The sequence below is a fragment of the Stegodyphus dumicola genome, chromosome 12 (assembly GCF_044657685.1).
Source record: "Stegodyphus dumicola isolate Sdum_Otavi_A_Nest chromosome 12, ASM4465768v1".
Lineage (NCBI taxonomy): Eukaryota > Metazoa > Arthropoda > Arachnida > Araneae > Eresidae > Stegodyphus > Stegodyphus dumicola.
Window position 1 is genome coordinate 17,298,863 of NC_140779.1, and position 15,626 is coordinate 17,314,488.

The window sequence follows — 15,626 nt, forward strand, 5'->3', positions numbered from 1 at the left end:
AAGGTTAACCCAGGAAAACCTACGCGGGCGGGATAATGACTTGATGGCAAGAATGCGTAGAAGCTATTAAAACTAAAAGGTAACAAACGTGCGCTTTCACTAGCGAAATCACGTTCTGTCTAACCTTTTCGCTCTAACAGTTTAAATACTCTCGTTCACCTGCTTCAATTACATCCTGGCGAGGAAATGAGAAGGGAAGTAAGATAATTCAGGAAAGGCTCACAAATTAAAGTAATGTTAAGTAAAACTAAGTAAGATCCTACCAAATGATATGTGTAATTGTAGTATCTCATGTATAACATAACATGAAAGGCCTCACTAGAGATTAGCTTGGCCGGAAAAATAAGGTTACAGGAGAACAAATTAAAGTAATGTTAAGTAAAACTAAGTAAGATCCTACCAAATGATATGTGTAATTGTAGTATCTCATGTATAACATAACATGAAAGGCCTCACTAGAGATTAGCTTGGCCGGAAAAATAAGGTTACAGGAGAATGTCCATTTAACACTAATGTAAAATGATATGATTTTGGACACTAGTTTTTGTAACCAATTTGGGCGAGAAATTGCCAAAAGTCTCCAAACTAGGCGACCATTGGGTACATTTTGTTCTGATTTCTGTGTAACTGTAACTGGTCGTTCCCTATGTAACTATAACTGCATCCGACCCAGTATATCCACAACTGTATATGCCTTCCAATATCGGTTCTGCGTGCACTCAATCCATTACGAATCCGTACGTACGTATCATAACGAATCCGAACGTAACACTATTATTTATGAAAATTACAGAGCTATATCTAATCTTGAGAAATGCACTGAAGCTGTAGAATAGTTGGATCAATATGCATAAGTAAATATTATAGTGTCGGAATAAACGCGATATATGTAAGATCTACACTTTGGAGTTGCCCTTGGCTGAGTCTTCCGGGTCCTTAAACAGAAACTTCCGTTTCACGGCGTATAACATGAAAGCCGTAAATCTACCTTTAACAATCGTAGAGATAAAATAAAAATAGTTTTGGGAAGCTTAATATATATGCTTTAAAATAAAGAAATAAAAAGATTTGAAAAACTTCATCAAAACTGACAATTAGAACGTGGTCTGATATCTTAAAGAAACGCCTTCTAACATTATAGTGCCACTGAGTTATTTTTATGTGGGAGGCGAGACAAATGTGCAAGGCCTTCGCCGGGACGGGCAACTGGAGATTAGAGGACCCATCGCCAAATCCTGGTGGTGAAGAATCAACATCCACCAACTTTTAGTTCAGGTGCTACTGTAGAGAAACTAGGTAATTTTAAAGCAGAAGACGAGAAAAATGTGCAGTGCCCTCATCAGGACTCGAACCTGGATCTTTCGAACACGCGTCCAGTGTGCTAATTGTGTCACGCCGAAGGCATTTTTGAAAGAGAGAGAAAAATGCCTTATAAAATACTGAAAAAGGGATAGCTATTTAACGTGAAGAGAACTGCTCGCAAAAGACTTGAACGCTTTTGTGAAAGTATTAGGCCAAATAAAGAAAGGTGGCTATAGAAAAAGAGACTAATTTCAAGGGGGCATGCCAGTCTGTATTTCAAGTGCGTGATTTCCATATTTCAGCGTAATACAGCAATCAAGAATGTCTGAATTTCCAAGAAATGGGATTAATGTTTAAAGTATCTACAGTGAAATACTTTCCGCTGAATTCTAATTGTTAGAGGAAGTTCTTCAACAGTGAATTATTTGTGTTCAAATTCTGAGTAATATGAATGCTCTGATTAAATGTGGTAGCGTTAAGTGATTTATAATACCTTCAGTGATATTTCAGTGTTAGTGATCAAGTTCATTCATAATTAGGCAATTTAAAGTGTCACAAGTAAAATAGTATAAGCAGATTCATGCCATCCTCGGAAGTCCTCCCACAGTGGTTTTTATTATTATTATTTTGCAATTTTTATTTATTTATTATATGTGTAAATGTGTTCAAATTCTGCGTAATATTTATGTTCCGTATAAGTGTTAGTAGTTGTTAAGTGATTTATTGTGTTTTTCATCAGCGAAATATCAGTGTCAGTGAATTATTAGTCATCAGTGAAAGCTTTCACCAGTGAATTAGTTGGGCTCACCTTCAGTGATTTATTAGTGTTCAGCATTAGTGTTACTAGTGTTACATATTTCATAGTGTCACCAGTTAATGATGGTGACAGTTAATATTTATTGCTCTTATTATGCTTCATAACATCCTGTAGTCTTGATTGTGCCAACATTAATAAGCATTACCATCAATAAGTTTTTTTTATATCTTTGAGCTATTGTACTACCCAATGCGATCACTACGAAGCTCAGCCACTCGCAGTGAGTAATTAAATTTTAGAAACGGATCTCTCGCAGCAACCACTCTGTCTCCCAGAAGATGTTTCAACCTCCATAGAATCTTCAAATTCGGTAACAGACTTCTACGCGATTATCGATTAGCTACACGAAGCATGTCTCCAAGTTGTCCACATGAAGCGCTGTAACAGATCTTTCCACCCTAGCGACATTTTAGACGATCTGAAACAAAAACTGGCAAAACTTTTAACAGCCGCAAAGACACGCAGCATCAACCAGGTTTAGGAAGTGTCTATAAATACCGACCCACCTAGAATCACAGCTACCTTAATCACGTGATTTCCAGACCTATCCTCAAGCAGTGAAAGTCCCAAGACAACCAACCCCAACTCTTCCCATCTCCCTCAGAAACAGAAACCACCAGGAATATGCTTAAAGAAAACCTTGCTGAGGAATTCCCTTTCAGCGACATAGGAATCAACGTTTAAAGTGCGCGTCATATCCAGAAAGGTGACATACTAAAGAAGACTTAGCCAAGTTAGTAAACATTCTTTGTAGCGAAAAAGGAAAGTCTCTACTGAACACCCAAACTCCAACAGTCCGGCTATAGTCCGGCTAACGCTAACGAGAATGGCCATTAACGCACCAGCAGTTCCACATCAAGATCTCAAACGTCCTCTAGAACCAGAACAGTATCAGTAAGAACGCAATAAAGATTTTATAGCGGTTAAAAGATCGCGGCAACAATGCCAAAGGGATTGTGGAGTGCAAACCAACAGCCTTCCGAATGATACTGCAGGCCCCAAGTCTCTACATAGTTTTTTTTTGGTTTATTAGATTACGGCAAAGCACTCGAGGGCTATCTGCCTTAAGGGAGGGATGCCTTCGTGGAGGACTTTTTAAGGGAAACTGGCTCGTATACACGTTACACATGGGGAAAACCACGAAAACACCCATGCAGCCAGCCCGTTCGCGGGATTCGAACCTCGGACCGAACTACTAGTGTTCAGCGACGTTACCGCTCGGCCGCTGGTGGGCCAGTCTCTACATAGGATAAGGCGCATAGAATTTCGGAGCACTTTACCACCAAAAGCAGCTATCAGTGTCAAGAACTTCGCCACACGCAGCAACAATGCAGGAACAAATTTTTTGTGCGTTTTGCGAAGAAGGGCACAAAATCAAAGAATGTAACGAAATATGGCCTACATGGATCAACGGCGCTGATTTCAATAGCAGAATATGTAGCACTACCCCATGTGACCAAACAGCCTACTACACAACATGTCCCATTTATAGGACATACATTGAACGTGTTAAGAGCAGCACCATATACCACTATCTTCTGTTTTCCACTCAGCAATCCTCCCACAGTCAACTGTAAGAACACAGTACCAACAGAAAAATTCCATAATACTTACCAAAGTGTCAAAATTGCACAAATAAATCTGCAAAGAGCGTATGCATCTAACGCAAAATTAGAAATATCCCTTTCAAAGAACCTAAAATACATTGTGCTAATCGAAGAACCGTACTGTCTGTGGCAAAACAGGTGCCGTTCCAAGCAACTGAAACACTTTCCAGCATACGGTGGTTCGCAAAAATTCAGTAAGAGCAGCAATTATATGCCAAAACAATAGCTGGTATCCAGCGACTATCTTCTTCTCTAGAGACTCTTTATAACAGTAGCTCTTAACACTAAAATGAGAGCAAATTCTTTTCACCTCTTTCCACAGCTCTCCCAATGAAGCGCACGTTGGCAACAAGGGAAATGAGGAAGTGGATGCCCTAGTAAAAGAAGCAGCTAAAGGTATAAATGCAACGAAATTAATCGTTCCATGGCCAAGATCCCATCTTAAGATGCAACTAAAAATACATTTAAAAAAGCATGGCAACACTGGTGGGTTTTGTCCGAATAGGGCAGTCGCACGAACGATCTATATCCAAGCATAAACTCCACAGCAAACTTCGTCAGTAATCAAATAGCATGGATGATCTCAGGGCATGGCCCTTTTCCCACATGCTTCTACAAGAGAAATCTCGCGTATGTGGGGAGAGAAGCGATCCAGAGCATCATTACCTATTCACATTAATCCATAACAAGTCTCCACCTGACAAAATCAAGACAATAACAAGATGTCATTCCGTACGTCAAATGCGCAAACAGTAATAGCCATATGAGGAAGCGCATTATCCAAATATATTCTGACATCAAGGGTCTAGAACTCTTCAACACAGAGTGATCCCACCCAAATCATTATGCAAAGATTCGGCACCTCGGCACCAGAATGGTGCCTCGGGCTCCAGGAAGACGGTGCTACTATGCATAGCTTGTGTAAGGGACCTATACCTACTTAATCAGGGTAAATAATAAGTGGCCCTGCACTTATAGCTAACCTAACCTCACCTAATATGTAGAGACTTTAATCCTTCCTATTGTGCCTGAAATATTTCAATTGCTTTTTCAACTTGATTAATTTCTTTATATGCAGAGAAAAGAAGCCTCTGGAATTTAGTGAATCAACCTGGCCCAAAATGGCACATTCAGTATTCTATTTGGATAGGAGAAAATAGGGACTTGGAAAGGAATCTCAGGCTGAGGGTGCCGACCAACATCTCCCTCTACGCCATTATGGAAACGGCAGCTGAAGTAGATTCCAAATTCAGGTATTAATTTATGGTTTATTTACATGTAAGAAATGATGTAATTCAAATTTAATTTCCCGATTTCAAGGAATGCTTAAATAAAAACTATTGTTCCTATATCTCAGATGCACTGACGACATATTACGTAATATCTTCTTTTATGGTAATAGTAACAGGGATGCTCTTTTGACAAAAGTAGTTTTGCGGATCTCTTCACTGTGTAAAATGTACCACCATTCTTTTCTTCCTCCATTATTTTAAACAATGTCAACTAAATGCAGTGTAAAATATTCCATTAGCGTAAGAAAAAAAAAAATGCGCTCAGATTTTTAATGGTTGACTAAAAGGATTTGTTAAGATTTTTCTACGCTCTTCATCAGCTCGCACTTTAACAGTCTGCTGTTGCATTTCTTTTTACATTTTCCGTTTCATTATTTAAGCAACATTTGCTTCGTACTTAGAAATTGAGCAGCCGAATAACAAATAGTTTAAAAGCAGCATGTGTTTAGAATTCCCGATGAAGTGTTAACTGTTGGCCTACATTTTTGTATTTGTTTCAGCAATGTACGGATTTCTTAGTAAGATAGCCTGCGCATTTTTTTCGGGTCATTTTGTTATTAGCTTTTCGTGTGTTAAATTTATTAAGCATCATGTTCTACGCACCTAAGTTACATAAAATTCAGTTATAGCAAGATCACAAAATAATTAAAAACAGCATATTTTTAGAATTTCCTATACACAGATTCACGCTGGTTATAATAATGTTTTCATCAGGACAGCGTCGCTACTGCCCGCTTTCAAATCGTTGAGAATGTGAGATTTATCTATTTATTTTTAACTAGTAATTTATTTTGTCTTTCCTATTACTCTCTTTTTACCCAAGTAAAATGTAAATGAAATAGCGAGAGTTTATCCAGAGTAAGGTAGAAGAAAATGCTATTTAAGCAAGAGTTTCGGACGTTAAGGTCAGTTTACACCTGTCAGAGCGGCTCGGAGCGAGTCGCTCCTTAAGATTACTTTGACAATGTAAACGCTCCCTTCGACGGAGTATAAACGTAGGGGAGATGAGTCAGCGCTTCCGTTTCTACTTTGAACCTGTTGAAAAATCTCTCCGGGCAGTTACTCCGAGCAGCGTTCGCAGGGACGTCGTGACAAATAGTTCTATAATCTGAGATTAAGCGATAGCCAAACCATGGCATTTTTTAATGCATACGCATCTTATGAAGTGTTTTACTTCTATAATTATGTGAGCTTATATTCATTTTTCTACAAGCATCCCTACATGAGGATGCAATAAATATATGATAAACTATAAAAATAAAAAATAAAAATAATTATGAAAAAGATATGTAGATCTGTTTTATTGGGGATATTTAAATTTCTTGCCTTGTATAAAAACATTCTGGGCTATAATTCGTTACAATTCCGCTTGGATGTGAAACATATTCAGCTTGGATGTGTGAGTGCAAGTACTGAAGGTGTATTAAGGTTTTTATACAAATTATGCTAGATGAATTCTAATCTCCTTAAACTATCCGTTTTAGCATTTTAAAAGTAAAGTATAATCACTATATTTACGGATTATTAATTTTGTTGATATCACTTTGTGCGTTGTCCAGAAACACAATTTCAGTAGGATCCAAAAGTAACAATTTGCGATAAATATCTTCCTCTTCGAACTATGTCATAATATATATAATCTTTTACCTGTGGTAATATATGTAATGCTCCCAAGTTTTTTGCTACTTCTTATTTATTTAAGATTTTCTGAATAATTAGGTAGATATCATACAGTTTACTTCTGTCGTGTTAATGGTAGCTTTGAATAAATATTCCATGTGTTAATTTTGCATTCTTCTCTAGAAATAACACATTTCCAGTCAGAACTCTCCATAATTAATTCATGCACAGACAGCTACTGATTCTGTGGATTCTGGATGAATAAATATATTCTTTCTATTAATAAATAATAAAACACATTATTACTTTTACATTATTTTGTAAATGATTAATTAGGTGTAAATAAACAGTTGTATATAGTAGAAAAACTTTGTTAATTTGACTTTCAGTAACCACAGTTGACTAAATAACTTCTCTCAAACTGAGTTTCTTTTAAATTCTTGTATCTGATATGCAATAACTTTTTTGTAACTTTGGACATTCTCGTCCGAAATTCATTTAATAGTTCATTTGATACTCCTAATTCATAGCGGCAAGCTACCTAATCACGTACCCATTTTTTTTTCCTTCTTTTTTTTTTCCTCCCAAGAGCAGAAATTAATTCGTTTGAAACTGCTTCGCAGACTTCAAGCACTGCAGCCTAAGAACATCTATTGTATGTTCAATGCATATTCTTTCCTGCAGCTGCGACGTCGGTATCCATTTCGTAAGCAAACGGAGGCGAATTGTCAGTCCACTCTGATTGGTGTAAACAATCTATCAGAGTACAGGTCCGTTCAGTCGGTTCGAAACGCCCGGACGAGCGGCTCGCTACGAGCAGCTTTGACAGATGTAAACTGGCCTTTAGTTTTTAGAGCGTGTCTGCCTATTCCAGGGCACGGTGTACTGTGATTACTAGCGACTTGCTTTAGCGGCGTTGATTGCTCTAGCCATTGAGCTTTGTCTAGCCGGTTTACGCCAAATCAGAGCGCGTTAAAGAACCGTTTCCTGTGCGTTAAAGTATTCTTTGAGCCGTTAGGCTAACCTACCACACCATGAAATTATTATTGTTAAATGGGTTTCTTAAGCTAGAAGTGCTTGCCTTATTGTAATCCAAGGTGGGTCATTTATTAATTTATTGCGTTACAATCAAAGAGTCTTATACACCCTTCTTCTGATTTCTGTCTTGTTTCACAAGGCTAGAAGATAATTCTTTAATAGTCCTTTTTAAAGTCTAATTTGGGACATTAAATGTTCGCAAAGAGACATAGACTTTACAAGTTTGTGAAAAATTCAATGAAGTTTTGTAAACTATGCAACATAATTCAGAAGTCAAACAACTAAAATCAGCGTTATATTTTCAAATTTTTACAGGACTAGTTTCGATGGTTTTACCGAACCACCATCCTCAGCTGCAAAAACGCAAATGAACGGGATAGGATATAATGATCAGATAAGATAAGAAAGCCTCGACAGAAAATAAGCTGGTGGCGCCGTCTGTTCATGAAACCAGAACTAAAACATTATTTCTTTAAAGACCGAAGGCAAAGATGGAGTGGAATTAGGATCGCTAACTAGAACAGGAAGATTGATTGGCCAATGCAAATTAAACACACTGGCAAGGAGTCCTACAAATATCCCATGAATTCATATCCGGAATGGGTGTCTTTGAGTATGGAACTCGGAATTTTATTGATGGGAGAATAAACGACCCGAAAGTTAAATTTATGGGAAATATGTGCAACTTTAGGTAATTGATGGAAAGAAGGGAATGACAAAAGAATTTTTATAATCTCCTAAAACAAGAGTGTGCCTTTTAGTGTGTTGAGATGAGAATTTTTTAACTGCTTGATTAATAATGCTGGATGAAAAGCCCCTGTCAATAGCTATTGCTTTTAAATAATATACTTCTTCATCGAGGGATAGTTTGGAGGGGCAAACTTGAAGAGCACGGAAAAGATAGGAATAAAATGAAGCTAATTTTTCTTTAGTCGGATGACATGATTTAAAGTCTGGTGAAAGGCAAACCGATGAAGGTTTACGGTAAACGCAACGTAGTACTGAAGTTGGATGTGTTACGTGTGACCAGAATGTCGAGAAACGGAAGAGAATTGCAAGTCTCAAGTTCAAAAGGCAACTGAATAGCAGGATCAATAGAATTCATTCTTGAAATGACTTTATTTAAATCATCTTTATTACTTTCAAGAAGGGTAAAAGTATCGTCTACATAGCGGAACCATACCGGGAAGTTTAAAGTTTCAAACAATTTTGATTCGTAATAATGCATGTAGATATCAGCAAGGATGGGACTGAGGAGACTAATCCCTCAGTTTGCTTGTAATTTTTATTTTTGAAAACAAAATGTGTTTGTTTCAAACAGAGTTGAGTTAGAGAAATTTGCTCATCAATTTCGATACAAGAGAAATGAAATTCGCGAAGTCTGGTTTCTACACATCTAAATGCACCCTCCACTGGAACATTGGTGAATAAGGATTTTACTTCAAAAGAAACCATGAGTAAATTTCTAGGAGAAATGGTTTTAACCTTTTTTACAAACTCTATTGAATTCTTTTGTACATTATTAATACATTACTAATCAAGCAGTTAAAAAACCGATGAAGGTTGACCGTAAACCTTCATCGGTTTGCCTTTTACGACACTTTAAATCATGTCATCCGACTAAAGAAAAGTTAGCTTCATTTTATTCCTATCTTTTTCGTGCTCTTCAAGTTTGCTCCTCCAAACTATCACTTGATGAAGAACTTAATTATTTAAAAGCAATAGCTATTGGCAGGGAATTTTCATCCAGCATTATTAATCAAGCAGTTAAAAAATTCTCATCTCAACACACTAAAATGCACACTCTTGTTTTAGGAGATTATAAAAATTCTTTTGTCATTCCCTTCTTTCCATCAATTAGCTATAAAGTTGCACATATTTTGCAGAAATTTAACTTTTCGGTCGATTATTCTCTCAATAAAATTTCGAGTTCCACACTCAAGGACCCCATTCCGGATATGAATTCCTGGGGTGTTTATAGGATTCCTTGCCAGTGTGGTTTAATTTACATTGGCCAAATTAAGGGAACCTTAAAATTTCGCGTCAAGGAACATGAGGCATATGTTAGAGAAAAGGACACACAGAAGTCTTCTGTTCCCCAACATTGTTGGTCCGGAAATCACACTGGATTTTCTAGAGGCATTTCACATTAAAAAAATCTTTCTGTTCTAGTTAGCGATCCTAATTCCAATCCATCTTTGCCTTCGGCCTTTAAAGAAATTATGTTTTAGTTGTGGTTTCATGAATAGATGGCGACACTAGCTTATTTTCTGTCGAGGTTTCTTATCTTATCTGATCATTATATCCTATCCCGTTCATTTGCGTTTTTGCAGCTGAGGATGGTGGTTCGGTAAAACCATCGGTAAAACTTATTTTTTACTAGATATTTTAGGTTTTCATGCCAAAGAATAGAACTGAAATTTATTGTAACGTTTCAGGGAATGATATCACCCTTATAATACGGTATCAAGTCGCAGAACAGCATTTTCAATCGCAATGTCATATATCACTTTAAAAACATTTTAAAACACAGACAAGTTCCAAGTGGAAAATATTTTAATAAGACTGAGGAACGATGGCTTTTAAACAGAGCCGAGTGGCGCTAAGAAACAGAGAAAAAAAATCTGATATGGCCAGCAGATGACTTCTTGCCATTTCCATGTTAAGACAGATAATTCGCGGAATGACAACGAGATTCAAGTAAACTATCACTTCCGGTTGATCATTTGTAATAAATTAATATAATTTGTTAATAATCTTTATGGCTCAATGATAAATACTACTAACTATTTATTATTCTGCTATCCCATACAATGGCCTATGATAACTATACAGTCTCATGCCCACATCCATTCTCATGCTTTGATTTGAAAGTAAAGCATCAATCGTAGTATATCCTCTAATCATGTAGTGTTTCGGATCCACCATCAATGACTTAAAAATCACAAAATTTTTAAAAGCAGTATATCTTTTGAATTCCAGATAGGTTATTAAGTGCTGTCATTACATGTCTTATTATGTTTGCTTAATTATTTTTTTTAAATAATGAGTAGCAATTGACATGCAGATTTTAATAGTATAGATTCTTTCTATATCTCATCAAAGAACAGCGTTATTTATTTTGGCTATTGCAGATGATTTCTTGTCTTTAACTGTACATTGTCTTTAAAGCCGTGTATAGAAAAGATTGATTTTTAGTAACTACTAGAAAGCTATTCAGTTAAGAATGGCTCTTTTCTTAGCTTAGAGAGATGGAAATGTAAAACTTTAGTTCTTTCTTTCAAATCCTTAGTCTCGTTTGTACGTAGAACCTACCTTTTCCACGGCAAGAAATCCTCCTAATAGCTTTTATTCTCAGAATCGCATAAAAGAGATGAATTGAAGTTCCTCAGGCAGATCTTCTGTCTTTAAATAGAGATTCTGCTCTAAGAAAACGTTTAAAAGATTTTACTTGATCTACTAAAAGTTGAATAGCCCAAAACCCTAATTGATGTAAAGCGAACTATTGCTATGTCTGAAAGGAACTGCAGAAACTCGGAAAGCTTTAAAATAAAACTTTTCATTTAAACAGGAGCTTTGAACATCAGTCCACGCCCTTGTGCCAATAAATTAGCCACAACTCATGGTGATACAACTTCCGCGTAAGTGGAAAATCTATCGTACCTAAGATCTATCTTTCTATATGAAGAACATTATATATATATATATATATATGATTGACTCAAAGCAAGATTAAGTTAAACCCTTATTTACACTATATACAATTAATCAGAAGTCTTCATATGGAAAATTGTAGAAATCAAAGAATAAGGCTTAACACGCCATTCTCGTCTAGCATCTAACATCTAATTAACTTTTACTTCAGGTGAGGGCGCTCCTGTCGCGGTATGACATCATATTTCTCTACAACAAATAATAACAACAAATAAGGATACTGTCAATTTCAATTAAAAACGTAGACTGGTAGCATACACAATTAAATTTAATTTTAGGTTTCCTCAGATTTACTAATTTGCGTATAAAATTCAAATGTGGGCAACATTAACAAAAAGCCGAATGATTACAAACTTATCAGAGCTGGAAGGAACTGGAGTAAGGTACCCGTAAAAGGCGGAAATTTGCTGTACCTTATCATTCAAAACCTCAGTTTAAACATTATTTAACTGATTTACTTTCTGAGGGAGGAAACGGAAAGTACATGTTGTAGTAAAAGCTGAAATTATAAACAAGTGGTTAGTTCCAAATAATAAACTTGCACATTAAAAATATTATTTATGGAATGATTCATTATTTTTATGTCTGCAATCTCCATTTACCTCTTAATAGGAAAGCAAAACTTTTTCAAATCATATTTTCTCCTTACAGTACTCTCATGTTTTTTTGCAGTTTCCAGTGCAATGTAAGAAAAAGAAAGCCCTACATCTTCTCGCTATATGGTTTACAGGATGATCCCGAAAATCAAAAGTACTGGCTTCCCTTTTTTGTTAAAAAAGAAAATGATGAAATAAAGTATCTGCCAATTACAAAGAGTAAGTACAAAAGTGAAACTAAAGACCAAAGTGGAATTTATATTGTTTCTTACTTTGTAGTTTTGTATCTAAAAAATCCAAAGTTTTACTTCATAGAATGAAGATCAACATTTTAAATCAATTAGTTAGTAATAAAAAAGCTTTGACTTTGAGATATTCGTTAGTAAAGTTTTTACGTAGAAAATATTGTTAGCAAATATGTGTCGCTTTGTCATGCTCATTAGTTACACCATTGTTCCATTAAGCCATTTAAGATTTATGTTCTTAATTTAGTTCTCAAAATTATTTCACATACCGCATAGATACAATAATTATATTTTGACACACAATCGGACTTTTTCTGAAATGACATGCCGATCCTTTACCATATTTCGATTCTACTACTCAAATTATCCCCAAATATTAAATTTTCTAAAATTTGGTGAGAAACTTATCGAGAAATTGAAATACTTATCTTGGTGCACTTTTTTCAATTTGCGGCAAGAAATGTTTGCGAAAGTTTTAATTTGTAGCAAGCTATTTTCCTTTCACTTTTTTATTTCTGCTTGAGCGAAAAAAAGGGTGCATTGTTCATTATCTCAAATAATTTTTAACAAAGTTCGTAAAGCACCTTTGTCGTTATATAACTAATACGGCAAATTTCTAAATGCGTCAGTATATAAATTCACTTATTCACGTATATCTATGGAAATTTTGAATAAAAATATGTTAGGTATACATCTACTTTAAGGTGATGGTAAAAATATTATAGTTTGTGTTTCAAAAATTTTTTTAAGTTACTAAAGAATATAAATTTTAAAAACAAATCCGTAAACAGCTGCGAATTTTATGTGTATTGAACATAAATTCGAATTGTGTAAAAAGGAATCAAGTAAGTTTAATGAAAAATGCGATTTTAATAAATATGTACCAAATTCAATTAACATTGAGCAGTTAAAATTTTGAGAGCTAATTTTTTAAAATTTACTCTCGCGATATTTGCAAAATTTAGCTCTTTTCAGAATTTGAGTAGTAGAATCGAAATATGGAAAACAATTTGTAGGTCATTTCAGAAAAGTCTGATTGTGTGCCAGAATACCTATATTATGTTGGATAAAACAATCTAATATATATCCTAAATCTCACTTTCAGTACATGAAAGGTGCAAGGTAAATTCCGTTAGGCCCAGTAGAACGGGGGATATAGAACTGGACTTTTTTCTTTATTTAGGGGGTGGGTAGAGGCGCAAGGTGTACCTAGGTACCCAACAGAAATCTGTAATATGGACTCAAGTTACAATTTCTAGATTAAATATAATTCCTAAGATTAAATATATAAATACCATTACTTAATGCAAAAATACAGAAAGAACACATACGTATCAATCTGTGTTCGAGACGTGAATGAGCATTAGGAACATAAATTCATGCTGCCTTTTTCACGTGAGATTTCGGAATCCGATAAGTCTCGTGGTTTGCTAGTGCGATGCCTCGAGTTCGTCCACGAATTACCTATCATCACCTATAACAAAGGGAGAGAAATTAAGTTCTTGAATTCAAAAGGTGTAGATTCATCAATTTTGCAGATAGCCGCGCCTTTAGGCCAAATGTCAGCATTACTCAATATTGTGTTTGCTACGAGTTGCAGGAACGGTGCCGGATATGGCTACAAGTGGTGGCCAGAGACTAACTTTCCGCTTGGACGGATCATAGAATTAGATGAATGGCGGTTTATAATGTTTAATGTACTGTGAATGAATTTGGAAGTCATATACTAAACTCAGGATGTCTAACATTATCTTCATAATCCCTCGGAAGGCTGTGGTACGTTACTGAGCTACGAGCCAGACGACTAGCGACGGTCACTTCTTATGCTGAATATCAAATCGACAATGGAGCGTAGTTAGCAGAATAATCCTGTTAGTGATGTAACTTCTACTTGCTTCCTACCTGCGGCACGGGGGAGGGGAATTGTTTCTAGCCCCAAATTTCTTCTCTCTACCTACTATTGTAACTTGCTCGTGAACTTGTATTGTGTTCATTATAACAACAATGCTTGATGTTCGATGGACAAAATCCATCGAACTTGCAATCAGCAATAATTTTCAGTTTCATTTTTAATAATTTGAACCATGAGTATTTTTCTTGACTTTAAGCCACTGCGAGATGCCAGATTTCTTTCGAAAGCTTATCAAACAAAGACTGTGACAAAGCCCCAAAGTAATTTTAAAATAGGAATATTGAATTGTTCTCTTACTTTTTTCCATTATTTAAATATTAGGGTCTTTTCCATTTGTATTCACGTATTTGTTATTATAACACAACATACGTTAAATAATTTTCTGTAAAAAGATATATGCACCAGTTTTATATTTTCAACTAGGAAACGAAATGAGCTCATTTCGATTGTGGTAACCAGGAGCCCACCAGTGATAAGCAGTTAAGATATCTTCAAATGATTCACAGCCCGCTGGCCGCCGAGCGGTAAAGTCGATGGACATCACTAACTCAACGTAATTTCGATTCCAGGCGAATGGACTGGCTGCATTAAGAGCTTTCTTTAAGCAGATAGCTTTCGCGTGCCTTGATAGAATATGATCAACCAAACAAATCGACTACGGTAAAACGTTTTCTAAACATGATATGTATCTCTTAGTTTTGTTTCTTCAGTATACAACAAAATAGAATAACACACTGTAAAGACATTAGGTATTTTTTCGAAGCAGGAAAGATGAAAAATTAACGCCTTCGCCGGGAATCGAACCACGGACTTCGGACTTGGAATTCTGGCGCAGTGTGCTGACCACTGCATCACGATGGCATGCTAGGAAGGCGTGGGAAATACCTTATATACTCCCCTTTTTAAAGGGCGACTGGGGTTTTTAGGGTATCATATGGCCAAATCCTGGGTGTGGAGAATACTCATTCAGCACCATTTTTTAGTTTGGGCGCCACTGTAGAGACATTAGGTATATTTCTGGAAGCCGAAGAGACGACAAATTAGCAACGCCTTCTCCGGGAATCGAACGACGGACATCTAGAATGCCGGCCCAGCGTGCAGAACCATTACACCACGAAATCACGCTAAAAAGGCGGGGGGAAATACCTGTTTTTAAAGTGTCATAACACTTTAAAAACAGTATGTCATTGTTAAAGCGAGGATCGGAAATGCTTTTGGCAATGTATAAAAATTGCACATTACAGATTGTGCGACTGAACTTGTTAGATTTGGCAACTAACCGCGGTGGCTATTTTAACAACGAAGTACCTTAAAACATTTCCTTTGACATTAGTTACATTGAAAACAAGAGCATTTCTATAAATGGTTAAAAACAAATTAAATTTAACACTGAGGGCAATAGGTAACACTGGCGTGTTTGTGTTTGGTCACGAAAGTGCCTGCTGCATATCGTTCTGTAACGGCGGGAAGCTCCAAATATTGA

General features: G+C 36.1%; 1 protein-coding gene across 3 annotated transcripts in view; it reads left to right on the plus strand.

Annotated features, from left to right (window-relative positions):
- LOC118204624 (uncharacterized protein CG3556-like) overlaps positions 1–15,626 on the plus strand; it is a 36,685-nt gene that overhangs the window by 20,068 nt on the left and 991 nt on the right. For all 3 annotated transcript variants that reach the window (XM_085827501.1, XM_035376932.2, XM_035376933.2), the window contains 2 exons: positions 4,805–4,979; positions 12,063–12,205. In XM_085827501.1, coding sequence (XP_085683627.1) covers positions 4,805–4,979; positions 12,063–12,205 — 318 coding nt within the window. The remainder of the gene's footprint in view (positions 1–4,804; positions 4,980–12,062; positions 12,206–15,626) is intronic.